The following is a 26,268-nucleotide window of genomic DNA, read 5'->3' as shown; positions in this document are numbered from 1 at the left end:
AAATGAAATAAATAAATAGTATGTAGTGCCCCACCTTTTCTCAGAGGGTGAGATAGTTGGATGGCATCACTGACTCAATGGACATGAGTCTGAGCAAGCTCCAGGAATTGGTGATGGACAGGGAAGACTGGTGTGCTACAATCCATGGGGTTGCAAAGATTCAGACAAGGCTGAGCGACTGAACTGAACTGCCCCACCTCATGATAAGATCACTCCCCTGGTTGTCTTTTAATGGGAATAATCTTGTTTGCTGTTGAATGGATAATATAAGTGTTGCTATAAAAATGATACCCCAGTGGGACATTTCTGTAACTTTCACTCTATTTTGTTATGAACCTAAAACTGCTTTTAAAAATAAAGTCTAATTTTTAAAATATGAGCTAAATCTAGACCTACTGAATGGGTGGGCTGTTCCTGCTGTTCTTTATTCATATAAATAAAACAAATTGCAAAATTTTAATACATATGACACCCCAGTAGTCTATAATAATTACCTAACCACAATGATGTGTTTTCACATCCTGTTACACCAAAAGAAGTAGCTAAATAATCTTTTTCAAGGTATATAATTGCAGAACATATACTAGGCTTCCCATGTTAGAAGAAATTCAAGTGGTAGAACCCAGGGCATTGATTATAAGAAAACTCTTTTTTTACTTAATTTTTATTGGAATGTAGTTGCTTTAAGATGTTATGTTAATTTCTACTGTACAGCAAAGTGAATCAGCCATATGCATACATATATCTCCTCTTTTTTGGATTTCCTTCCCATTTAAGTTACCACAGAGCACTGAGTATAGTTCCCTGAGCAATAAACTCTTTACTAGGTCCTCATTAGTGATCTGTTTGATACCTAGCAGTATATGTGCGTCAGCACCATTCTCCCAATTTATCACTTCTTTATTCCCTGCTTGGTGTCCATCCCTTTGGAGAACTCCTTTCTTGTGTTTATTCAGAAATTATTTCACTATTTCCAAATCTCCGCTGCTTTTGCCTTCTCAGCCAACAGTGAAGAGAAAGCAGAAACCTTGTAATCCCAGTTGTTAGTGAATGTTGCATTACAAGACTATATAAATCATCAACGTGCAACGCCACAAAGCACCTTCCCACTTGTCCTGTTCTAGAGGATTTCTGCTATGAGAGTATTAATTCATTTATAACTTCCCATACCACTGGGGACAAGTAAGACCCAGTTCTGTAAGAAAGCAAATGTGTGCTGCAAATCTGCATTAAGATAACACTTGATAAGATTGTCAGGAATGACATGCTTTGTATTGCCATATGCCTGATTTTCTTGATGTTGATTTTATCCCTCTTTTGGCAGTAGTTTTCTCCTCCTATAGTAGGGAGTAACCAGGTTCAGTTTTTGTAGCACTTTTTTTCTCTACAAGGTTTTTGAGAGATTTATTTGGTGCAGACCTTATGTAACTCCTGGGTCTAGGGTTCTTTAGCTATTCCTTACGGTCATCTAGCCAAAAAATGTATTAACTCTGTGATACCAACCAAGCCCTTGAACTCTTTATCAGTAGAAATCAGGAAGGGAAATTCAGTCAAGACTTTTTTGGGAAGGCTGCAGCGTGAGGGATCCAACAAAACCAAGTAACAGGTGCTTTTCCTCCCTCCCAAGGAGGGGCGAGCTGGTTCCTTAAACGGGGTAACAACTGGGGCAGGTCCATGGCTGGGCAGGATGCATTGCTTAGATAGTCTGCCCACCCCCTTGGTGGTACTGTGTGCAGGGACGACTTTTCAGTCATGTCTTCATGATTACCAGCACAGCGACCTTGAGCTGTACACATCCATGTTCATCACAGACAGTTGAACAATTTTGCTGCAAATTAGTGCCTGCAGGGCCCTTGTGTAGCAGCCTGAGCCTTGTTTAGGCTGTGTTTACCAGCAACATTGGGCAGGATCAGAAAGCATTGTGTTTGCTGCACAGTGTCTTAAAGGAATAGAGATTTTCTCTCAATTATTGTTGGGGGAAGCCGGGAGGAGCCAGGAGGAAAGGAGTTTGTTATAGGCGGTGGTTTTGAAGAAGATAAGGAATCATGCAAAGTGAAAAAAGAATTGCTAAGAAGAGAACGTTCCTGGTTAAAACGATTTATATTTTGGATGTAGATCTAGAATTTTTTTTCTAATAAATTTTTTTTGGCTGCACCTTATGGAATGTGGGATCTTAGTTCCCCCACCAGGGATCAAACTTGTGCACTCTGCACTGGATGCATGAAGTCTTAACCATTGGACCACCAGAAAAGTCCCCAGTCTAGATTATCTAAGCATATCCCGTGAATACTTTCTACCTCCCTTTGCTGTTATTACAGAATCACTGTTGGAGTTCCCCAGTTAATAACCAGTTCTTTGTTGCTCTGTCCTTCTTCCAGAGGTCACCCTGAAGGTCCACATCAGTGATGCCAGCACCCATCAGCCCGTCCCTGATGCGCTCATTGAGATTTTCACCAACCAGGTCTCCATTGCCTCTGGTACCTCGGGGACAGATGGCGTTGCCTTCATCAAATTCCAGTATAAGCTGGGCAGTCAGTTGATTGTCACGGCCACAAAGCATGCCTACGTGCCAAACTCTGCCCCCTGGAAACCCATCCGGTTACCTGGTAAGGTGGTCTTTACCTTTCTCTAAAACAGGGCATATAATCAGGCTAGGGGTGGAATCAGACACAGAAATGATTTTGTAAGCGTTAAGTCAGACAATTAGGAAAATACATGTGCATTCTCTGCCCTAGTTTTTGGTGCCCCTTATGTGCAGGGAAGGTGGGATCTGGTGTGAAGCTTGGTTGGGCTTCACATTGCTATTCGTACAATGGAACCAAAGCCTTTTCTACTCATTTCTCCACTGTTTCGTTCTGTACATGATGGATCATAACCAGCCAGTGGCATTGGGACAGTGCGGTGAAATGGGGCTTCCTCATCTCACTTTAGCATCTGAGAGCAAGGCTGCCAAAAGGTGGGCATGATGGCCGGACTGTCTTTCTCTGTCCCACCTTCTTACCTGCTCAGGAAAAGCACTCCTGCTGCTCCTCCATCCTCAATACTCCATTCCTCTCCTGGCGCGTCTAATCACCAAATGTGTCGTGGTGTTTCCACACATCCAGCAATGTGTTGCCGAGTCTGCGAACCCAGCTGGTACTTGCTAGCTTACCAGTTTATTATAAAGGTTATTAAAGGACCAGTCAGATGAAGGCATGTGTAGGCCAAGGTCTGTGGGAAGAGGCATGGAGCCTCCATACCTGGCCATCTGTACCACCTCCTAGCACCTCTGGTGCTCACCAACCAAGAGGCTCACCCAACCCCATCCTCTTGGGTTTTATGGAAACTAAATCATATAGGCATAACTGATTAAAGCATTAGCCATTAGTGATTGATTCAACCTCCAGCCTCTGTCTCCTCGCTGGAGGTCAGGGGGAGAGGACAGTGAGGCTGAGAGATTCCAGTCTCTAGTCACACGGTTTCCCCTGGCAACCAGTTCCCCTCCTTAGGTTATCATGAAGCTTTCCAAAAAGTCATTATATTAACTGAAACTCCCATTGAAAGCCCCATTCATTTGATACGAATAACAAAAGATTCCTTTATTGCCCTTATCACTTAAGAAATTCCAAGGTTTTTAGGAGCTGTGAGCCAGAAATGAGACCCAGATCAAATATATGTTACATATTATAAATCACAATATTGCATGACCATTCACCCCTGCAAAGCAGTTGGCCTACCACCAGGGGCAAAGATGGTGCCTGACGTGAATTCAGCTGGGGATGGGGTAGGTGGGAGCAGCAGATGGTGCCCCCTCTGTCCCCTTACTTCAGACTCCATCTCGTGCCTGGACCACATTATCTGCCAGCACACTTGTTGCCAGGGTAATGGGGGGAGGATGGACTTTGGAAACCAGATAACCTGGGTTCTGGCTCCAAATCTATGCTTGAGCCCCTCCAGCTTTGATGCCAGTCTCTGCAAAATGGAGCTGATACCACCTTGTAGAGCAGTTCTGAGTAAAAAGTATTTAACGTAGATGCACTCACAGTGTCTAAAACATGGTAGGTGCTCAATAAATGCATAGCACCTAACAGTGCCTGGCACAAGGCCAGTATTCGTGCTCACCTCTGCACCGCTGGACCTGCCCCATCAGGGTTCCCATTGCCTCTAGGGCCCATGGAAACGAAGTGTGGCTATGCCTGTCTCATCCAGCCCCAGCACCTACCCTCATCCACAAAATTCTCTTAGGTTCAGTTTATATTTGTCAAGTGCCTACTATATGTCAGACACTGCCCTGGCCACTGAGAATACAAATCTAGAGACTCAGGACTTGCTTCTAGGTTTATCCATTAGTTATGAAGTCAGCCACAGAAGCCAGTTCCTCCTGATGGGATCAATACTCTGATAGATTTATGTGCAGATGGGGATGCTGGGGAGGACAGGTCCACCAGCCTACATGAGCGAATGAAGGAGTTTCCTGGGTAAACTGGGGAGGCAGTTCCTTCCTGGGGAGGCAGAGAGGGCATCTGAGTCTTGAGGATGAATAAATATTAGCATCAGAAGATGCTTGTAAAAACATACAGATTCCAGGACTCACCCATTTGACTGGACAGATTGACCAAGGAAGCTGAATTTTAATAAGCAGTTTCTACTCCCCACAATAACCCCCACCCCCCAGGTATTTATGGATAAAAATGTTCACTGTAATTTGGGACCACTGCTTTGAGAGCTATGGAAAGTGGGTTGAAAATAGGTACAATTGAGGAAATGCTTTAGGAACATTTTAGAGAAAAAGAGATAAACCTGAGGAATATTTAGCAGGCAGAATTCAGAAAGCCTTGGAGAATGGGTGGGAGGGATACAAGGGAAAGAACGTTGAATGAATGTGAGTTGAATCTCAAATTTCTGACTGGTGATGGAGTGGATAGAATAACAGATGGGATATGGGCCACCTGGGGTTCCCTAAAGTTGACTGGATTAGTGCTGTTTACTGAAAGAAATCCCTTACTCGCTCCCTGTGTATATCCCTCTCTCTAAGCTTGGGGCTTCTACAAAAGTGGGTGGAGATCGGGGTGGAGGTGCAGGAGATGGGAAGGAAAAGAATGAGTGTTAGGGTCATAGTCAGTGATGAATATAGCATAGACTGGATTTAAGCTGCCTGTGGGATGCCAAGCATGTTCGGCCTTTAGTTTCCACTTTCTGGCTATTAGGAATGATGTTGCTATGAACTTTCATGTACAAGTGTTTGCATGAACACATATTCTCAGTTCTCTTGGGCATGTACCTGGGAGTGGTGTTCCTGGGTCGCATGGTGACTCTATGTTTAACATTTGGAGGAACTCTGGATTGTTTTCCCAGCACCAAGGTCTATCCTTATCTTTGTCAGGGCACTTTGTCACATTCTGCTTGTCATGTAGCTATTGGTTGTGTGTCTTAGCCTCCTTCTAATGTAGATCCCTTAAGGGCACAGACTGCCCCCAACAGTGATCTATTCTGCACATCTAGCTCTGGGCTAAATAAATGGACTGTGTAGAAAGAGGGGTCATATCCATGGCCAGCCCCTCATTGGGCCCTCTGGCACTGTTCAGAGCCAATTGTGCTAAGTATTGGGTTGGCCAAAAATTCATTTGGGTTTTTCTGTAACAGCCTACCAAAAACCTGAATGAACCCAATAATTGCTCTATTTAGCATTTGATATTTCTGGCTCCTAATATTTTCCTTGAAAAGTTACTTTACCTCTCTAGGCCTTACTTTCTTCCTCTTTAAATGTAGAGACTGCTCTCAATGGGAACATGTGTATTACCATATGTAAAATAGATAGCCAGTGGAAATTTGCTATATGACTCAAGGAGCTCAAACTGGCATTCTGTGACAACCTAGAGACGTGGGATGGGATGGGAGGTGGGAGGGAAGCTCAAGAGGGAGATAACATATGTATACCTGTGGCTGATTCAATCTTGCCCATTGGCTCATCAGGTAAAGAATCTGCCTGCAATACAGGAGACGCGAGTTTGATCCTGGGTCAGGAAGATCCCCTGGAGAAGGAAATGGCAGCCCACTGCAGAGTTCTTGCCTGAAAAATCCAATGGACAGAGGAGCCTGGTGGGCTACAGTCCACGGGGTCCCAAAGAGTCTGACACGACTAAGTGGCTTGAATCTGAAGCAAATATGACATCTGTTCAATGTGGATGATGGATACACAGATACCTATGGCTGATTCATGTTAATGTATGGCAGAAACCAACACAATATTGTGAAGCAATTATCCTCCAGTTAAAAATAAACAACAACAACAACAAAAAAAGTAGGAACTTAGGCCTGGATGGAATTTAAGAGGCCTTTGAACTTGACCCTGTGAAGCATAGCAGTGAAGGTCAGACTCCAGAGTTCAAATCCTGGATCCAGTATTTACCAGATTCGGGATCTTGGACAAGTTAATTCCTTATCTATAAAACCTGTCTCCTTATCTGTCAAAGGGGCATGTTAATAATACCTCTTTCAGAGAGCTGTTTTCAAAGTTAAATAAATTACTCAAATTAAACCACCTAGAATAAAGTCTGACATGTCAGTGAGGGTTCAGTAATGTTCGTGATTATTGTTATCCCATAATACATTGATTTGGTTTTTTTCTTAAGTTCATGTTCTACCCAGAAGCATTAGGTTTTCCCCCCCTGGCCACACCTTGCAGCATGCAGAATCTGAATTCCTCGAGCAGGGATAGCACTGAGTCCTAAGTGCTGTTCAGCCAGGGAATTTCCAAGAAACATGTAGGCTTTGTGAATTTGTAGGTTGGAAGTCGAGGTCTTTAAAACAAGAATTTAAAGTCGCACAAGTTCTGTTGTCTTGTGTTCATTTGCTTCAGTCGTGTCCGACTCTTTGCGACGCCATGAACTATAGCTCGCCAGGCTCCTCTGTCCATGGAACTTTCCAGGCAAGAATACTGGAGTGGGTTGCCAGTTCCTACTCCAAGGGATCTTCCCCACCCAGGGATTGAACCTGCATCTGTTATGTCTCCTGCATTGGCAGGCGGATTCTTTACCATTAGTGCCACCTGCAAAGTGTCATCTTATTAGTTCCCAAAATACAGTGGAAAAAAAAATGTTTATCGTTGACTTACCCATTAACCTAAGCACATATTGTGAGTCTTTTTTAATGTTAATATCCAATATTTTACATACATACAGTGTGTGCATTGTAACTTTTAACAGATTCCTAATGTGAAGAAGTTCAGATACTTTACTAAGAACTTCTAAAGAATAAAAAATATGTAGTTAACTGTTGTAGGCTAAGCAGTTGTTATATGAGAGACTGCAGGACTCATGGAGTTTTGAAAGACTTTTGCTAACAATACTTAAAAGACAAACTGTTTCCTTTCTCTCTGTTGATGATAATTCTGACACCTAGTAAGTGGGTTTTCTTTCTCAAATCAACCAGTTCTCCACCTTTCTGGATACCAACTGGGTGTCTTACAATTCAGTTCCATTCTGACAGTTGTTCAGTCACTCATTTGTGTCCAACTCTTCGAGACCCCCTAGACTGCCATCTCCTGGAGCTCGCTTAAACTTGTGTCCATTGAGTGGTGATGACGTCCAACCATCTCGCTCTCTGTCATACCCTTGTCCTCTTGCCTTCAATCTTCCCCAGCATCAGAATCTGACAGTAACTGTCCAAAATTAGCCCAAATGCTACTAATTAAGGGCTCAGTCCCATGAGACTGTCCTCTAATTCAGACACAAGCCCTAAGTGGTCACCTGTACTTCTGACCAATCAACTATAAATCAGAGGTTCCCATGAGCCCCTCCCTGGTTTCTTTTACTGTAATGACTCCCAGAACTCAGAAAAACAATGACTTACATTTGCTGGTTTATAACAAGTATCATAATGGGTGCAGATGAACAGCCACATGAAGAGGTACAACGGGGTGAGATCCAGAGGGTCCTGGCCATGGAAGCTTCTATCCCCGTGGAGTTGAGGTGCACCACACTCCTAGCACATAAATGAACTCGCCAGCTTGAAGTTCCCCAAGCCTGTACCTTTGGGACTCTCATGGTAGCTTCATCAGTCATGGCAGGTGTGATCAGTCATGAACTGAACTCTCCACCCCATCTATTCTCTCTGGATGATGGGAAGTGAGCCTGAAAGTTCCAAGATTCTCATCATGGTTTGATCTCTTTGGTGACCAACCCGCATCCAGGAGGCCACCCGGAGTCTCCTCATCAGATCAGAAAGATACTCTGGTGACTCAGGAATTTACAAGGGGTTTTGAGCCAGGAACCAGAGGCAGAGAACAGATATATATTTATTATTATGTCACATTAGTAAAAAATCAATGTTGTTGATTGATTTTAACCTAGAGAATCCAAAGAATGCAGAGTACTTAAAAAATTGGTATGAGCACTTTGATTTAGAAGTCAGAATTCCCTCATATCCATCTTTGTTTCCACAGTATTTTCTTCACTAAGCCTGGGCCTGCTTCCAGAACGATCTGCTACCCTGATGGTGTATGAAGACGTTGTCCAGATAGTCTCAGGATTCCAAGGTATGTCTGATATTTAAAAAGAGGAGCGATGGTAACTTTGGGGCCAACTGTTAAGATGTGAGGAATGGGTAATCAGGTAGGGATGGCCACGAGCATGTCCACAGCTGGACATAATGGCTGTAGTCCCTACAAGTGCGCGGACATGTTGGCATTTCGGTGAAACTGTTGGCTGTGGCCTTGTTTGTTATCAGCCTAGCCTTTGAAGTGCAGAGAGGTAAGAAGAGGCTCCGCCCTCTGTTCACACCATGTCTCTCTCTTCTCCAAAGGTGAGAAATTTCATCCCAGGGTCAGAATCCAGACCCTGCCTGGGCCTCACTGATCAGTGGATATGGTCACTCTGAAAAGTTTCATAAGCATTTGAGTATATAGAGTTTCGGGGGGGTTGTTTGTTTGTTTTTAATTTTTTTGGCTAGGCCTTGTGGCTCCTGAGATCTTAGTTGCCTGACCAGGGGTTGAACTCACACCCCCTACAGTGGAAATGCAAGTCCTGACCGCTAGACCCCCAGGAAACTCCCTAGAGTTTCAGTTTTGCAAAACAGGACAGTTCTAGAGATCTGTTGCACAACAGTGTAAATATACTTCACATTGGTGCACTGGACACATAAAACTGGTTAAGATGGGGACTGGCCTGGCAGTCCAGTGGGGTTAAGACTCTATGCTCCCAATGCAGGGGACACAGATTTGATCCCTGTTTGGGAAACTAAGACCCCACGTAGATACGGCAAAAAAACAAAACCAAACAAACAAACAAAAAAACTGGTTAAGACAGTAATTTAATGTTAGGTGTGTTTTACAATAAAAAAAGATTTCTTCCCCCACCCAAAAAAGAAAACAAAAAATTCCCAGGCGTTCAAGTGTGGCCTTTTTCTATCTCTTATCCCCTTGTGTTTTTAGCCCATCTCATGTGCAGTGGTGTAAAGGTGACCTCACCCCTCTAACTGCTCTTCCAGAAAATCTGGTACAGAAGGTTTGTGGAATTTGCCCTCTGTTTGGGGCTGGCCTTGGAACTGGGAATCAGACTTGTGTCAAACCTTTTTTGTGCTGAGATGATTGGTTTCTTCCATCTTAACCATGGGCCTGAAAATGATATTTCCTGTCTTTTAATGTTTCATCAGATTCTTTTTTTTTGTTTACTTGTTGTTGTTGTTCAGTCCCTAAGTCATGTCCAACTCTTTGTGACCCCATGGACTGCATCACGCCAGGCTTCCCTGTCCTTTACTATCTCCCGGAGCTTGCTCAAACTCTTGTCCATTGAGTCAGTGATGCCATCCAACCATCTCATCCTCTGTCATCCTCTTCTCCTCTTGCCCTCAGTCCTTCCCAGCATCAGGGTCTTTTCTAGTGAATAGGTTCCTCACATCAGGTGGCCCAAGTATTGGAGCTTCAGCTTCAGTATCAGTCCTTCTAATGAATATTCAGAGTTGATTTCCTTTAGAATAGATTGATTTGATCTCCTTGCAGTCCAAGGGACTCTCAAGAGTCTTCTCCAACACCACAGTTCAAAAGCATCAATTATTTGGTGCTCAGCCTTCTTTATGGTTCAACTCTCACATCCATACATAACTACTGGAAAAACCATTTTTTGTTTGTGCTAAGTCGCATCAGTCGTATCTGACTCTGCAACCCCATGGACTGTAGCCCACCAGGCTCTTGTGTCCATGGGATTCTCCAGGGAAGAATACTGGAGTGGGTTGCCATGCCCTCCTCTAGGGTATCTTCCCGACCCAGGGATTGAACCCAAGTCTCTTATGTCTCCTGCATTGGCAAGTGGGTTCTTTACCAGTAGTGCCACCTGGGAAGCCCCCTTTTTTGTTTATTTATTCCTTTATTTTAATACTATTTACACCAATTATTATCTGCCTAACACATCCTTGTGCCATCTGCAAGTGAGATGACTTTATTCCTTTTTTTATTGCGTAGTTGTGGGAACATACAAGGAGGTTAACATGCTACTCTTAGAAGTATATAAAGAGAAATAAGGAGAAATGTCTGGGAGCATATGTGACCTGAGTTTGGGAGAGATAACAGGAATAGATACATAGATTTTATTGTCATCTGCACAGTGAAAGCCCTAAGTCATCTCCTGCTTTTCTCCTAAGAGATAGCAGAACTAGGCCTGAGTCCTCAGCATCCTTTCACATCAGGACCACAATGGGGGCTGTTGGGCCTGGGACCTCCAGTTTCTCTTTAACTACCTTTGCCATTGTTTTTTCACAACTGAAATATAATGGTTCCCTACCTCCAGTCTTACTGGGATATAATAGACATATATCTTCAATGATTTGATATGTGTATATATTACACAGTGATCACCACCATAAGTCTAGTTAACATCCATTATCACACAGTTTTTTCTTGTGATGAGAACTTGTAAGATCTACTCTCTTAGCAACTGTCAAGTATACAATCAGTTCAGTTCAGTTCAGTTCAGTCACTCAGTCATGTCTGACTCTTTGCAACCCCATGAACTGCAGCATGCCAGGCCTCCTTGTCCATCACCAGCTCCCAGAGTTTACTCAAACTTATGTCCATTGAGTTGGTGATGCCATCCAACCATCTCATCTTCTATCGTCCCTTTCTCCTCCCACTTTCAATCTTTCCCAGCATCAGGGTCTTTTCAAATGAACCAGTTCTTTGCATCAGGTGGCCAAAGTATTGGAGTTTCAGCTTCAGCATCAGTCCTTCCAATGAATATTCAGGACTGATTTCCTCTAGGATGGACTGGTTGGATCTCCTTGCAGTCCAAGGGACTCTCAAGAGTCTTCTCTAATACCACAGGTCAAAAGCATCCATTCTTCGGCGCTCAGCTGTCTTTATAGTCCAACTCTCACATCCAGACATGACTACTGGGAAAACCATAGCCTTGAAGCTGAAACTCCAATACTTTGGCCACCTGATACGAAGAGCTGACTCATTTGAAAAGACCCTGATGCTGGGGAAGACTGAGGGCAGGAGGAGAAGGGGATGACAGAGGATGAGATGGTTGGATGGCATCACCAACTCAATGGACATGAGTTTGGGTAAACTCTGGGAGTTGGTGATGGACAGGGAGGCCTGGCGTGCTGCAGTTCATGGGGTCACAAAGAGTCAGACTCAACTGAGCAACTGAACTGAACTGAACTGACTAGATGGACCTTTGTTGGCAAAGTAATGTCTCTGCTTTTTAATGTGCTATCTAAGTTGGTCATAATTTGCCTTCCAAGGAGTAAGCATCTTTTAATCTCATGGCTACAGTCACCATCTGCAGTGATTTTGGAACCCAAAAAAATAAAGTCAGCCACTATTTCCACTGTTACCCCATCTATTTGCCATGAAGTGATGGGACCAGATGCTGTGATCTTAGTTTTTGGAATGTTGAGCTCTAAGCCAACTTTTTCACTCTCCCCTTTCACTTTCATCAAGAGTCTCTTTAGTTTTTCTTTACTTTCTGCCATAAAGGTGGTGTCATGTGCGTATCTGAGGTTATTGATATTTCTCCTGGCAATCTTGATTCCAGCTCGTGCTTCATCCAGCCCAGTGTTTCTCATGATGTACTCTGCATATAAGTTAAATAAGCAGGGTGACAATGTACAGCCTTGACGTACTCCTTTTCCTATTTGGAACCAGTCTGCTGTTCCATGTCCAGTTCTAACTGTTGCTTCCTGACCTGCATACAGATTTCTCAAGAGGCAGGTCAGGTGGTCTGGTATTCCCATCTCTTTCAGAATTTTCCAGTTTGTGGTGATCCACACAATCAAAGGCTTTGGCATAGTCAATAAAGCAAAAATAGATGTTTTTCTGGAACTCTCTTGCTTTTTCGATTATCCAGCAGATGTTGGCAATTTGATCTCTGGTTCCTCTTCCTTTTCTAAAACCAGCTTGGACATCTGGAAGTTTATGGTTCACATATTGCTGAAGCCTGGCTTGGAGAATTTTGAGCATTACTTTACTAGCGTGTGAGATGAGTGCAATTGTGCAGTAGTTTGAGCATTCTTTGACAGTGCCTTTCTTTGGGATTGGAATGAAAATGGACATTTTCCAGTCCTGTGGCCGCTGCTGAGTTTTCCAAATTTGCTGGCTTATTTGGTGCAGCACTTTCACAGCATCATCTTTCAGGATTTGAAATAGCTCAACTGGAATTCCATCACCTCCACTAGCTTTGTTCATAGTAATGCTTCCTAAGGCCCACTTGACCTGCTATTTACCTGGGGCCCTACTATGGTGGAGGTAATGAAAATAATGGCGACCTCCTTCAAAAGGTCCCATGCATGCATTGCTACACTGGGTGCCCCCCACCCAGCAGCAGGCCACCACCAACCCATGCCACCACCAGAGTCTCCTGGACACTCACAGGCAAGTCTGGGTCAGTCTCTGGTGGGGTCACTACTCCTTTCTCCTGGTACACACAAGGTTCTGTTTGTGCCCACCAAGAGTCTGTTTCCCCAGTCCTATGTAAGTTCTGGCAGCTCTATGGTGGGGTTATTGGCAACCTCCTCCTCCTCCGAGCTTATGCCATGCCCAAGTCTGCTGCAGGCACCAGGCCATACATTATGTCCCCAGAGCGTATTCATCTTATAACTGGAAGTTTGTGCCTTTAACCACCTTTATATATCTGTTCTCCTCATCCCCTGCCTCCTGCCTTTGGCAACCATTCTAATTCCACTTATAGGTGAGATCATACAATATTGTCTTTCTCTGACTGATTTATTTCACTAACATAGTGTCCTCAAGGTCTATCCATGTTGACCCAAATGGCAGAATATCCTTCCTTTTATGGCTGAATAATATTCCACTGCATATATGTGTGTGTGTGTATATACATGTACATATATGTAAACATGCATACATTTCCTGTATCCATTCATCCATCAATGGACACTTGCATTGTTTCCATGTCTTGGCTCTTGTGAATAATACTGCCATCTTTGCCTGAATAAATAATTGCTGACCCTGGGTGACTCAGCCACTCATGGTCACAGCAGAACATGTGGCTGGAGAAGTTACTTGTTTTCCGACCCTCCAAGATGGCTATTTCATACGCTCTAACCCCTGCACCACTGTTTTCTCCCATTCTGTGTTGTTGTTCAGTTGCCAGTTGTGTTCTGACTGTGAACCCATGGGCTGCAGCATGCCAGGCTTCCCTGTGCTTCACCATTTCCCAGAGCTTGCTCAAACTCACATATCCATTGAGTCACTGATGCCATCCAACTAGCTCATCCTTTGTCGTCCCTTTCTCCTCCTGCCTTCAGTCTTTCCCAGCATCAGTCTTTTCCAATGAGTCAGCTCTTTGCATCAGGTGGCCAAAGTATTGGAGCTTCAGCTTCAGCATCAGTCCTTCCAATGAATATTTAGGGTTGATTTCTTTTAGGATTGACTGGTCTGATCTCCTAGAGTAGACTGGAGATCTCCCACTCTTTAGTGGGCAAGTATTCAAGCCCATGTGTCTATGCTTAGTTGCTCAGTCGTGTCCAACTCTTTGCAACCCCGCCAGGTACCTCTGTCCATGGGATTTTTCCAGGCAAGAACACTGAAGTGGGTTGCCATTTCCTTCTCCAGTGGATCTCCCCAACCCAAGCTCTTCTCTCTCTTCCTTTTCCTGGAATTGAACTAAGAACCCGCAAGAGGTGAGGATCTTAGCTAATGGTAGAATCATGAGATGCAGCAGGTCTGTGATCACACCAGGCCACCTACAAGCCCAGATTCAAAGGGAACAGAAAGTATGAATCCGAAAAGGGTGCCGGCTGGTAGCAGAAAGAAGCAGGCTGGGAACTCATGGAGTCTTGTTAATGGTACAACATTCAAGTGAAATCTACCAACTCCTGCCACGTGGTCCCAGAGCTTCCCCAAGCCCAGAACTAGGCGTCCATGTGCCTTCCACACCTTCTGGCTCCAACCTTGGATTCCACCCATTCCTGCCTCCCTTATGCCCCCTTCTTTCCTTATCAGTAACCAGGAAGGTGAATTAAAACAGCCTTCCAGCTGAGGGTTCTGTATCTTATCACAAAAACCACCCTTCCTGCCATATCTGGCAGTAATGTCTTAGCTCCCAGACAAAACTGAAAAACCTGAAGAGTGAGGGTCATATTCACCTTAACACTCCCAGGGCCTGGCCCCACACCCACTTTAGTATCCGTATACAATAAGCAGTTCATTGAAAGGCTGAGTAAATAAATATTTTAAAAACCATCCAGATCCCACTGCTTTTTGTACTTCCTGTATAGATCACTCATGCTACAGTTATTTATTTGCTTTGTCATGGCTGCTAAGAGGAGGACAGTTATCGGTACCCACATGCACACAGACACACAGTCAGAGTATTAGAATTGCGCTCTCTCTCTCTCTCTAAGGAGCAAGAAGTATGGTCATATTATAAGCTTAGGGATGTAAGACATCCAGGTAGTTTTTGTTATGATTAATTTATTCAGTCTGCTGTATCACTTCCCTCTTTTATGTAACCAGAAACTGAAAACCATTTATTTCTTCCTTTCCAAAATCTCATTTGCATTCCAGCTTTTAAAAATTGTCTACCCTTTGTTAATTTTTTAATTCACCCTACTTTTTGAGTTGTACTAGTTGTACTTTTCCTTGTCTCAGTACAGACATACCAGGATAACACTAGGTGATCTTGTTTCTTGTTTTCTTACCAGTTGGAAGGAGAACCATATGTAGATAATTTTTGGTCTTTGCAGTTCTGTTCTGAAAAACCAATACAAAACTGAATTTCTAAATGATATATTCAAATTTTTATTCTCAAACTGGTCAAGTGTAGGTGCATTTCTTTATTTTTTAAATGGGGTCACAGGAGGAAAAAAATAAACTCTTGCCAATCAGAAATGTAAGTGCTGTCAGCCATTTGAATTTTTGTGTTGCCTGGATGTTATCATGTGTCAGACTCCCCCAAAGGAAGGGGGAGATGGTGAGATGACAGTTTGGTGACAGAGCCTCACACGTGTTATGTGCATAGTTTTGGGCGATGCCCCATTGTTTGGTTTTATGTGACACTAGAGCAAAAGATTTGAAAGAATGAAGGCCACTTGGCTGAGAGGTGGAGATGGGAGAAGCAGAGGTGTTCTCATTAGCAAGATTTAATGCTTCATGTGAAGTTTTGTTTTGAAATGTTTACAACCGAATAAAATAGAATAAGCTCATGGTTAATGAGCATTTTCCTTGAACAATAAAAAGGCTGCTCACTTGTTTTCCTGTCTGTAGGTATCTAAATTCAGACCACACACACCCTAAAACTGTTCTCATCAGACCAGGTGGAATTATGGAGACTGCTTTCTCTGTCTCTCTTGCTCTCTCTCTCACACACACACACACTCACACACACACGCACGTGCACACACAGGCACACATGCACACGTGGTTTGAAGTAAACTCATGTTTCCAGTGGAAATGACTTAGCACTTGATTTCATCTGGAAAGTCAGGAAAGTGGTTGTCTTATCATTGTTGCCTTTTCATACTGTTCATAGGGTTCTCAAGGCAAGAATACTGAAGTGGTTTGCTATTCCCTTCTCCAGTCATTGTGGACAGTGTTTTATATAGAAAGCCGGGAGCAGTTTCAAGTTAACAGTGTGGTGAAGCGGAAGGGCCAGCATAGGCACTGATTAACATAGGGCTCTTTACCACCATAGGCTGGATCTATAAATATGCTCCTTGTCACAGAAGGCTTGCAAATTGCCTTTTTTTCCCCTACTTTTTTAAAAATTGAAGTATAGTGGATTTACAATGTTAAATTAGTTTCAGGTGTACAACATAGTGATTCAGTATTTTTATACATGATATTCCACTTGAAGTTATTATGAAATATTATTTATATTCCCTATGCTGTATCTTATATCCTTGTACTTATTTGTTTTATACCTGGTAGTTTATACCTCTTAATCTCCTACCCTTTATTTTGCCCTTCCTCTCTTCCCTATCTCCACCAGAAACCACTAGTTGGTTCTCTGTGTCTATGAGTCTGTTTCTGTTTTGTTATAGTCATTCATTTATTTTTTAGATTCCACATAAAAGCTGTATCATATATTTGTCTTTCTATGTGTGACTTAACTTCACTCAGTATGATAATCTCCAGGTCCATCCATGTTGCTGCAGATGGCCTCATTTCATTCTTTTTTTATGGCTGAGTAATATCCCATGATATATATGTACCACATCTTCTTTATTCTATTGTAGATTATTAAGGAGATTCTCAGGTGACTCAGTGGTAAAAGAATCTGCCTAACAATTCAGGAGATACAAGAGACTCTGGTTCAATCCCTGGGTCAGGAAGATCCACTGGAGAAGGGAATCGCTTCTCCAGTGCTTCAGTATTCTTGCCGGGAAAATCCCATGGACAGAGCAGCCTGGCGGGCTACAGTCCTTGGGGTCACAAAGAGTCAGACTCGACTGAGTGACTGAGTATAGCACACACAGATTACTAAGTGAAATAATGTGTATACAAGAACTGTGCAAATCCTAAAGCGATGAACTGCACCTCTCATAAGATAAGTGGAGCTGTAGTTTGAGTCTACGTTGGTCTTTGATGGTTGCTGCCTTCATTAATTTTGGAAGTGGTGGATCCATTGAAAGTTTCTGGGTGGGGAGGGGTCATGGTCAGAGCAGAATTTGGGAATCATCAGTAGATGAGGCAGGAAAGGGATAAGGCTGGAGCACAGGGAAGTTATGAGACTTTTGTGATAGTTGAAGCCAGGGGTAGCATAAGGTCATGTAGGGTGGAGGCAGAATGGAAGAAAAAGGCAATGCTAGAAATGTTGATATGGGAAGATTGGGCAGTCCCAGCACTTGAATGAATGGGCAGAAGAGTAGAAAGGAAAAACAGTGTCGACAACCTGTAATCAAACCTGGGTGTTGGGGGAGAGTAGGTCTTTGTCAAGTGGGAGAGAAGGTAGTGATGGTTTTAATGCCTAGTGGGCATCCAGGTCGAGGTGCTGAAAAGGCATGGAGTTTGGCAGAGTCCCCGGCAGGACAGGAAGGTAACTGTGAGGCTGCAGCAAGGGTGACAAGTCAGGAGAGAGTCAGGAACAGCAGAGGCAACTGTGCTGAAACTTCAAGATCTCTCATCAGAAGTAGGAGGAAAAGAAAGCACCCGTAGAGCAAAAGGCCTGCGACTCTGCAGAGATCAGAGGGCAGGACCGCCACCGCCAGCAGGGAGGGCTGCCGGGCGGGGGTGGGAACAGTGCACATCATTGTGAAGAGCTGGAGGGGTGAAGGCGAGAGAGGGTCACAGGGTTTGCAGATTATGCAGTTGTCAGTTGACATTTCTAAGGGCAGCGTGTATTGAGGGTGAAAGGCACGTCCCTGGGCGTTGGGTGGAAGGAGAGGAGACTGATGGGGAGAACAGAGTGAAAGTCGTGTCTTATTGTTATTTTTCTCAATGAAGAAGTAAGGAATATATGTGTTGACTGGAGAAGAAAAGCCCCTAGAGAGAGATTTTTGATGAAGTCCAGAAAACTGGTCAAATAACAAGTCTTACAGTAAAACAAGCAAAACTCAGAATACTTGGGTTGACCTTGAGGGAGGGCAGAGACAGAGGCAGAGAGGAGATGGAAGAAAGATTTTGAAGTGCAGAAAGAAGTGGTGCCCTGGTGTTTTCAGTACAATTAGGTCTAAGCACATGGGGGATGGCGGTGGAGCCCCAAGTTTGAGAAGAACAGCGGATGTTTGAAGCAGCTGCTGTGAGGAGTGTTGGGGGAGGGACATCCACAGAAGAGACAGCCCTGTCCCCCTCCACCATCCATCCACACCCAGTCCAGTCCCTCCTGAAAAGTGTGGGAACGTAGCAGCTTTCATACATAAATTTAGGCTTAAGAACATACCATTCCCTGCCCAGCCTACACACACCCACTTTAGATTGTATTTGCACTGTGGCTTAGAATATTTCAACCCCTGTACTCCTTAGATGTTTCTTTGGTCGTTTCACCAGGCAGAGCTCTTGCCCGTACTCCTGGGAGGACTATGTTTGATCCCCCACAGGTATCAGGGCGTGCTGGTCACAGCATGTCAAAGCAGCTGGACCAGCCACATCTCCTTGTAGCAAACCTGCCTCTACATCGCCCTTCTGTGCCCCTCCCCAATACTCCCCCTGCCACAGAAAACAGACACGCGTGTCTGGCCTGGGAGCAGGTTCTCCTGCACAGAAAAGGGAAGGAAGGCAGCAGGGGGAGAGGGGAGGGGAGGGATGCAGCTCCCAGTGAAATGCACGATGAGCCGGGGAGTAAGAGCAGGCACGAGAGAGAGACAGAGACAGAGGCAGAGACAGAGAGGCAGGAAGGGAAACACACAGAGGCAGAGAGAAATAGACACGCAGAGAGACAGAGACAGGAAGATACAGAATTGGGGTGACCTATGATACGAAGAATTGACTCATTGGAAAAGACCCTGATGCTGGGAGGGATTGGGGTAGGAGGAGAAGGGGACGACAGAGGATGAGATGGCTGGATGGCATCACCGACTTGATGGACATGAGTTTGAGTAAACTCCGGGAGTTGGTGATGGACAGGGAGGCCTGGCGTGCTGCAGTTCATGGGGTTGTGAAGAGTCTGACATGACTAAGTGACTGAACTGAACTGATGATGTATCTTATATGTGGAATCTAACAAATAATACAAATGTGTCTGTTTACAAAACAAAAATAGACTCACAGACCTAGAAAACAAATTTATGGTTACCAAAGGGGAAAGAGGTGGGCGGGGGTAAACTCGGAGTTTGGGATTAACAGATGCACATCACTATATATAAAATAGATAAGCAGCAAGGGTTTACTATATAACAGGGAATACTATTCAATATCTTGTAAGGACCTATAATGGAAAATAACCTGAAAAAATTTTATATGTATAACTGAACACCTTGCTGTTCACCTGAAGCTATCATAATATTGTAACTCAATTATACTTTAATTTTACAAAATAAGGAGCTGGGGCTTCCCTGGCAATCCAGTTAGATGAAGACTCCACGCTTCCACTGCAGGGGATGCAGGTTAGTTTCCTGGTCAGGGAAGTTCCACATGCTAAGAGATAAGGCCAAAAGAAAAAGAAAAAAATGAGGAACCAATGACAAAAGTAGTCACCTATTTAAAACCCCCCTCAATTTGAAAAGGATACCTTTTTAAATAGAATTTAAGGAGAACTTTTTAAAACTAAAGCGTCAATTTATTAAAATTTTAAATTTAAAAAAAAAAGAATGGAGATGAAATGCCCAGTGGCTTGAGAACTGGGAACAGCCTTGGTTGTGTTATCAGGGTCCTAGGCCTGGCTGGACTGCTTTCCTGGGGTTCAGCAGGATTCCCTTTCATCTTTCAGCAGCCTCCCCTTTTCCTTGGTCTAGGCTGAGTGGGTTTCTGTTCCATTCAGCCAAAGGAGCCTTCATAGTGACCTCAACCTGCCCATCTCAGGGGGTCTGAAGGGGCACACAGTACCCGACCCACGTTCTGAGGTAACCTGCCTGGCCTCTGCGTTCTGCCTCGACCCTCATGAGGAAACGGCCCCTCTTTGCACCTTTACACTGCAGCCACGCCCTTCCTTCCTTCATAGTAGTGAGTTTCCCATTTCTCAGTGTATAAAACTCAGACGTCAGCAATATTGTTTAGAATGAAGAACAGTGGAGAAAGGGAACCGAATCCCAGAAAGTTCACCATCATTGAAAGAAAATAATGGTGACCTAATGGGAGGGAACTCCAGGAACGAGGCGGGTATGTGTATACTTACAGCCGATTCTCTTTGCTGTAAGCAGAAACTAGCACATTGTAAAGCAACTCTGGGCATTTGTGCTCACTCAGTCACGTCCTGCTCTTTGCAACCCCATGGGCTGTAGCCTGCTAGGCTCCTCTGTCCATGGAATTTTTCAGTCAACAGTACTGGAGTGGGTTGCCATTCCCTCCTCCAGGGGATCTTTCTGATCCAGGAATCGAACCCACATCTGCTGTGGCTCCTGCATTGGCAGGCAGATTCTTTACCACGGAGCCGCCAAAGCAACAATACTCCAATAAAAATTAATTTTAAAACATTTAAAAAATAAAAGCAGCTCAAGCAATTTGAGACCACTCCAAAAGTCATTTGTCTATCTAACAAAAAAAAAAATGGGAATAGGAGGACAGGATGTTGTTATATAGTTGAGGGTGAGGAGATGGATGAGAAAGGGTTTGCTTTGACCTTTAATCTCTGAGGGCAGCTTAGAGAAGAAGGAAAGAGGCAGACAGCAGGTGTGGGAGGTGGAAGGGAGAGGGATCCAGTGAGGCCAGTGCTCCCGGCATGAGTGGAGCACCCCCAGAGCATTAGGCGCCCAAGCTCTGTGCAGACCACGGAGGGGACAGCAGGAAGACGTCACTGTGGTATGAGATCAGAGGAAGAGGACAGAGGGCTAAGGCGAGCTGAAAGTTAACAGATACAGCAGCAGGGATGCCAGGGCATCACCATGGCTGTGTTTTAGGAGTAAAGAAAGGACACCGATGGTCTGGAACAGGACTGATGTAAGTGTCCACCTAGCTTAAGTGGAGGCAGCCGGATTAAATAGGACTGTTGTGAGCTTGGGTATCTGGCTCCCACAGGCTCCAGAGCTGGGCCAATGTTTATGGAGGACCAGTCATTTGAGAAATACAGTCAGTAGTTTCCAGGAGGTAAGGGACCTCCTTAGTCATCGTGACCTCCTTAGCCATCCATGGTCAAGGCAGCCCACCCTGTAAGTCTGTGTTGGTGGTGAGTCCATTTGGATTTTTGTGGCCTCACCTATCAGAAGAGACTTGGATTAGTTGATCCTTGGAGCTCCAGAACTCCCTTATTGAGAGCAATTCTGGTTTTTGTTTGGTTGGTTTTTGGCCATGCTGTGCAGCCTGTAGGATCTGAATTTCCCAACCAGGGACTGAACCTGGGTCTTCAGCAGTGAAAATGCCAAGTCCTAACCACCAGACCACTAGAGAATTCCCCTCGAACACTTCCTGACAGGCTTATTCCTCCCCTAAAAGCTTCTGATCCAGAGTGAAAAGGAACCTTGGTGTAGACATGAAAGACCACAAGCCCTGGGCAGAGCTGCTGTGTCAGAACAACCACGAATTGGAAGGAGAGGGAGCATCCAGCTGACCACAGAGAAATGTGGTCTCCCTCAATCCTGGAGAAGGTTGTACAATGGCCAGAACATCAGGGCAGACCACTGTGTTTGAGGAACCACTTTATTTAACTCAGAGAGATGTGTACTTCCTTCAGTAAATGCTCCCAACTCCCATCTCTGTGAGTTTTTGTCTTCATGATGTTTTTGCTGCTTGTGTGCAAACTGATTTAGTACATTTATGTCTCGTGACCCTCACTACATCATTAGATGTAGTTCAGGTTTTACAGTCAAAACAAGATCTGGAGCAAAGTCAAACTGTGGATGGTGTCACAAGGTAACTGTCTAAGGGGGCTGTCGGCTCAAGCCGTCCTTCTGCACAGGGTTTCCTGGAAGGAGCAGTTCTCACATCCGTTCAAGAGGCTCATCATAAAATCTGTAACATAATAGTCAGGAGTTGGATGCACCGACCAGAATAGACAGAAGGCCAAGAGGCATTTCACTGTGGGTTCTTATTTGCGTTTCTTGTCCAGCTGTACATCTGCTGCCTGCTCTGCTCTAGCGTGGTCTGTGCACTTAGACCAGACTTTACCAGGAAGGCTAAGGATGTGTTTGTAACAATCTCAAAAGATTTCTCTTGCCTTGTGTGTTTCAAGATGTTAATTGCCATCTACTCATTTCACTTATGTAGACGTTCTTTCCCAAAACGATACCCCTACCCATAGGCCAAGACTGGGCAGTGAAAAGACCACTCACAAATAGAGCTTTTTGTGAAAAACCTAAATAACATCCTGTGTCAAAGCAGACGTGACAATGGGCTATTATTTCTGTCCCCATAATAGCATGTTGTCACATCTCTGTGCCCCGCGTGAATGGGCCATGGGAAGGGATGTGGGGAGGAGTGGGGGCAGGGGAGCCACGCTGAAACCTTAGAGGAGCCTCTCCGGGGTTTGCATTTTCTAAAAACAGAAACCGCTTCTCCAGGAGGTAACTCAGAGGTTCATATCTGCAGGTGCCCGGCCGCAGCCTCGAGTGCACTTCCAGAGAAGAGCCCTGCGGCTGCCGGAAAACACCAGCTACAGTGACCTGACCGCCTTTCTCACGGCCGCCGGCACCCCCTCCGAGGTGGACGGCTTTCCTTATTTGCGAGGATTAGATGGAAACGGAACAGGTAATAATCTCATCTCTTTCTTCTGCCTGGGGAATCTGTGTTTGCATCTTTTATAAGTGTTTGTATCTTTCTAAGTGGGAGAACCAGAGGTGCAAAAGGGGGGAATCTGTCTACAAGCTCTGGTGCACTGAAACCATCATTTAAGGAATTCAGTCTGCACCACTGCGGGGTTGAACTTTCATGAATTTTAATCGCTGAACCTTTCTGCTGGGACCAGTTGCCTTAAGCACCCTCTCTGAGCTCTCCTTTGGCTGCCTAAATGTATTTAATCCCAGAAGTTCTTTTCATTGAATTTTTCAAGTGTCAGATCAGAGTTTGAGGTTTTCTGTCCTGTTTTCAACCTCACTCCACTTGCCCCTGCAACATTTTTTGGTGGAGCAGCCTGCCCAGCTGTGCAGAGATGTACACGCCCACTCGCCACATGTCACAACTGCAAGGGGAAGGGTGGGTGGCATTGAATCTGATTCCCAGGGGAGCACAACAGCGCCCCCGCCCACCGGCCCTGGGAGCACTTCGGGGCGGGGAGACTCTGGGCTGCAGGGGCTGAGTCTTTCTCATAGCCTCCCTTTCTCTGAGCTTGCTCTTTCTGCCTTCCACTTGGCGAAGAGTGTTCAGGCTTTATAGTTGATTTTGAATCATCTCCTGGCAGATCTGTAAGTCCACTCAGTCATTCTTACCCTATGCTGGCGAGACCCACAGTGCTCAAAGATCACAGAAACTAAAAGCCATAAGTCAGAAACTAGGTAATAATTCCTTATCAGTAAAAGACCGCCTGTTACCTCCATTTGCGGCCAGGAAAACTCCGTGCTAACGTGGTCCCTATTCCTCCTTCTGGTGAACAGAGGGTGGTGAAGTCTCAATTCCTGAGTCATTTTCTTGTCTCCCCCTTTTTCTTTCCCCAATACTTTACATGAGTCACAACATAAACTTGAAAAACAAAGGCTGTTCTGGGTTGAATCCCATGAGGTGAGTACGTTGCTGCATTTCCCAGGGACGCTTTGATTGAATTTCACCTAATTGTCTAGTGCTTTACAGAAACTGATCGTCCTGCGAAAGCTTTTTATCCCTGCAACATATGATCCATTTTGTAGAATGTGGATAAATGTCTGGTTACAGTTCAAGGTCACCTGGTGATTTGTTACCTGATTTTCTTCCCTCTGTGGTACTGTTTTGAGAAATGTTTCTTCTTCCTTGAATGTTTGTGTGATAATGATGCAATAAATAGTCAATCACCAACACCCCGAAGAGTTGCATGGTGTTCTTCTTAAGTGAATATTGTTGGGGAAAAAAGTTGACTTTTCATTTAAATAGATAGGCCTGGGAGGGAAGTAGTATTTCAGGGAACATGATAATCTGAGGCCATCATGAAACCTCCAATCCAGTCTCCGTCATAAAATCCCCAAGTTGGCGGGATGACCTCATTCATTTTTCTGTTCCCCAATTCCAAGATGTCTTGAATAAATTATAAAATGCGAGATGATGGTAAGACAGAGAGAAGACTTAGGGCAATTGATTTTAGAGGAGTTGTTTTCTTTTAAAATCACTCTGTTATTTCAGAGGGAAGAGAGAAAGTCTTTGGAAGGTTATATTCAGCTTGTTTTCCACAGAAATACCTGGCCGTTGACCTAGGAAGAATCAGGCCTCCTCCCAGGAAAGGCAGTCACCAGCGTGGTGTCCACTTAGCACCCCAGCAACCCATCAACTGGGGCTTCTCTTCTGCCCCACCTTTGCCTTCTGTTTTATAAAATGCATCTAACACGTTTCAACTTAGTGTGAGAGCCTGGACCACACTAATCCCTGTGAGATGGCAGGTTATCAGTAGAATTCAGGGAAGTAAACAGAGACCATATATGTGACTGGAGAGTGACTGGCTTCCCTGGTGTGTCCTAAGGGGGGTTGTTTATCCCCGCCTCCACTTTGAAGGAGTTTCCAGAGCTGTAGGAACTCAGCCACGTGGAGCTTTCAGTTGCTTCCTCACTCTCTCTTCGCCGTGCATCCTCACAGCCTCATGCTTCCCCTGTGGTTGCTAAGAAAGCCCAGACCTGCTCTGTGATGGTCTCAAGGGTTTTTAAGAAATTACTTCTGCTGGCAACTCCAGGAAGACAGAGAGGAGTCAGTAATATGACTAACGTGCAAAGCCATACAGAACTTAGGATGCTATCTGGGCAAAACCCCTTTTGTTCTAAGTGATGAGTCGGCGGCCTCATAGCTTGGCCCTGGGGTCCTGCTTCTGCTTGTCTTTATTGGAATGTGATGGGGGTCCGGTAACATCAAGATAGAACATCAAGAAGGAGAGAGTCCTTGGATACAGAATGCAGTGTTTTGTAAGGAGTTGCAGTCTCCTAAGAAGGGCTGGAAGGTAAACAGTGTAGCCCTTCAAAGCATGTGTGGTTCCAGAATAAGGAAAATGGGAGGGTCGAGAGTCCTTTGGAAGGTATGCAGTGGAAGCACTGAGAGAGGAGAGAGCCCTCAAGAAAGCAGATATAATTGCCTGTCATGTCTTTGAACAGAGAACTTTCTAAAGAACGTTAAATCACATGCACCTAGTAGTACACAAATATGCCTCTTTCTTCAGTGCTGTTCTTACTTCGGAATGTTTGTAGTACAGTTCGTTTCTTTCTCCAGATTCATAAGAAAGCATCTAGTCCAACCTCCTTAGTCTTGCAGCTCAGAGCAACAGACCCCAGAAGAGTGAAATAACTTGCAGAAGGCCACATAATTGGTTGGTGGCGGATCTGGTACTGGGACTCAGGCTTCCTGGGCCAGAGATATGCAAGATTATAGGAAATGAAGACTCAAAAGGGGATGAGTGGGGACAACGGGGATGCCATTTCTAAGAATCAAGAGGCAGTGTTAAGTGGGAGGAAAGGATGGAAGGTGAGAGGGGAGTACTTTTCTACTCTACCTGCTGCTTCCGGGAGTAGACTTCCTGCCTGGCGTTTTAATGAAAGAAGCAGCCTTGGGGACTTCCCTGGTGGTCCAGTGGTTAAGACTTCATCTTCCAGTGCAGGGGATTTGGGTTCAATCCCTGATCTGCGAGCTAAGATCCCACATGCCTCATGGCCAAAAAGCCAAACAAAAAAAAAAGGCAATTAAAAAAAAACCAGAAGCAATATTGTAACAAATTCAATAAAGACTTTTAAAATGGTCCACATTAAAAAAAAACCTTTTTAATTGTTTTTTTTTTTTTTTTTTTAAAGAAGCAGCATTACCTAACTGAAAACGTTATCTGTAAGTTGCTTATATAAAGTCAGGTCATGTAATCTGTCTTTAAGTCCTGTCTCATCTGGAGAGTTCAGTAGAGCCTAGAGAGATCTGGCTTTGCTTCTGTGTCGCCTTTGGGCAATGGATACATTTAGGGCCTCTGTCCACAGGATGTTGTGACAAAAAAGATGGCGAATTCTGGGTTTTGGTTCTCTTCACCCTACAATGAAGTGGTCAGGTTAAAAGATTTCAGAACTTGAATCTATGCTTCCAATGTGGACCTTTTGACGAAATCCTCATTTCCATCCCTTTTTCTTCATTGGTAAACAGAGATGGATGTGAATCAGAAAAGG

At 44.4% G+C, this 26,268-nt stretch overlaps 1 protein-coding gene across 1 annotated transcript in view; it reads left to right on the top strand.

Moving 5' to 3' along the window:
* FAM171A1 (family with sequence similarity 171 member A1) overlaps positions 1-26,268 on the top strand; it is a 135,057-nt gene that overhangs the window by 72,492 nt on the left and 36,297 nt on the right. Inside the window, exons 2-4 of the mRNA XM_061126281.1 lie at positions 2,379-2,606; positions 8,423-8,515; positions 22,553-22,711. Of these exons, the coding sequence (XP_060982264.1) occupies positions 2,379-2,606; positions 8,423-8,515; positions 22,553-22,711 (480 nt within the window). The remainder of the gene's footprint in view (positions 1-2,378; positions 2,607-8,422; positions 8,516-22,552; positions 22,712-26,268) is intronic.

Source organism: Dama dama, chromosome 23 (genome assembly GCF_033118175.1).
Source record: "Dama dama isolate Ldn47 chromosome 23, ASM3311817v1, whole genome shotgun sequence".
In the NCBI taxonomy this organism is placed as follows: Eukaryota; Metazoa; Chordata; class Mammalia; order Artiodactyla; family Cervidae; genus Dama; species Dama dama.
Note: the sequence above shows the minus strand (reverse complement) of the source record. Positions and strands in the feature narration are given on the sequence as shown.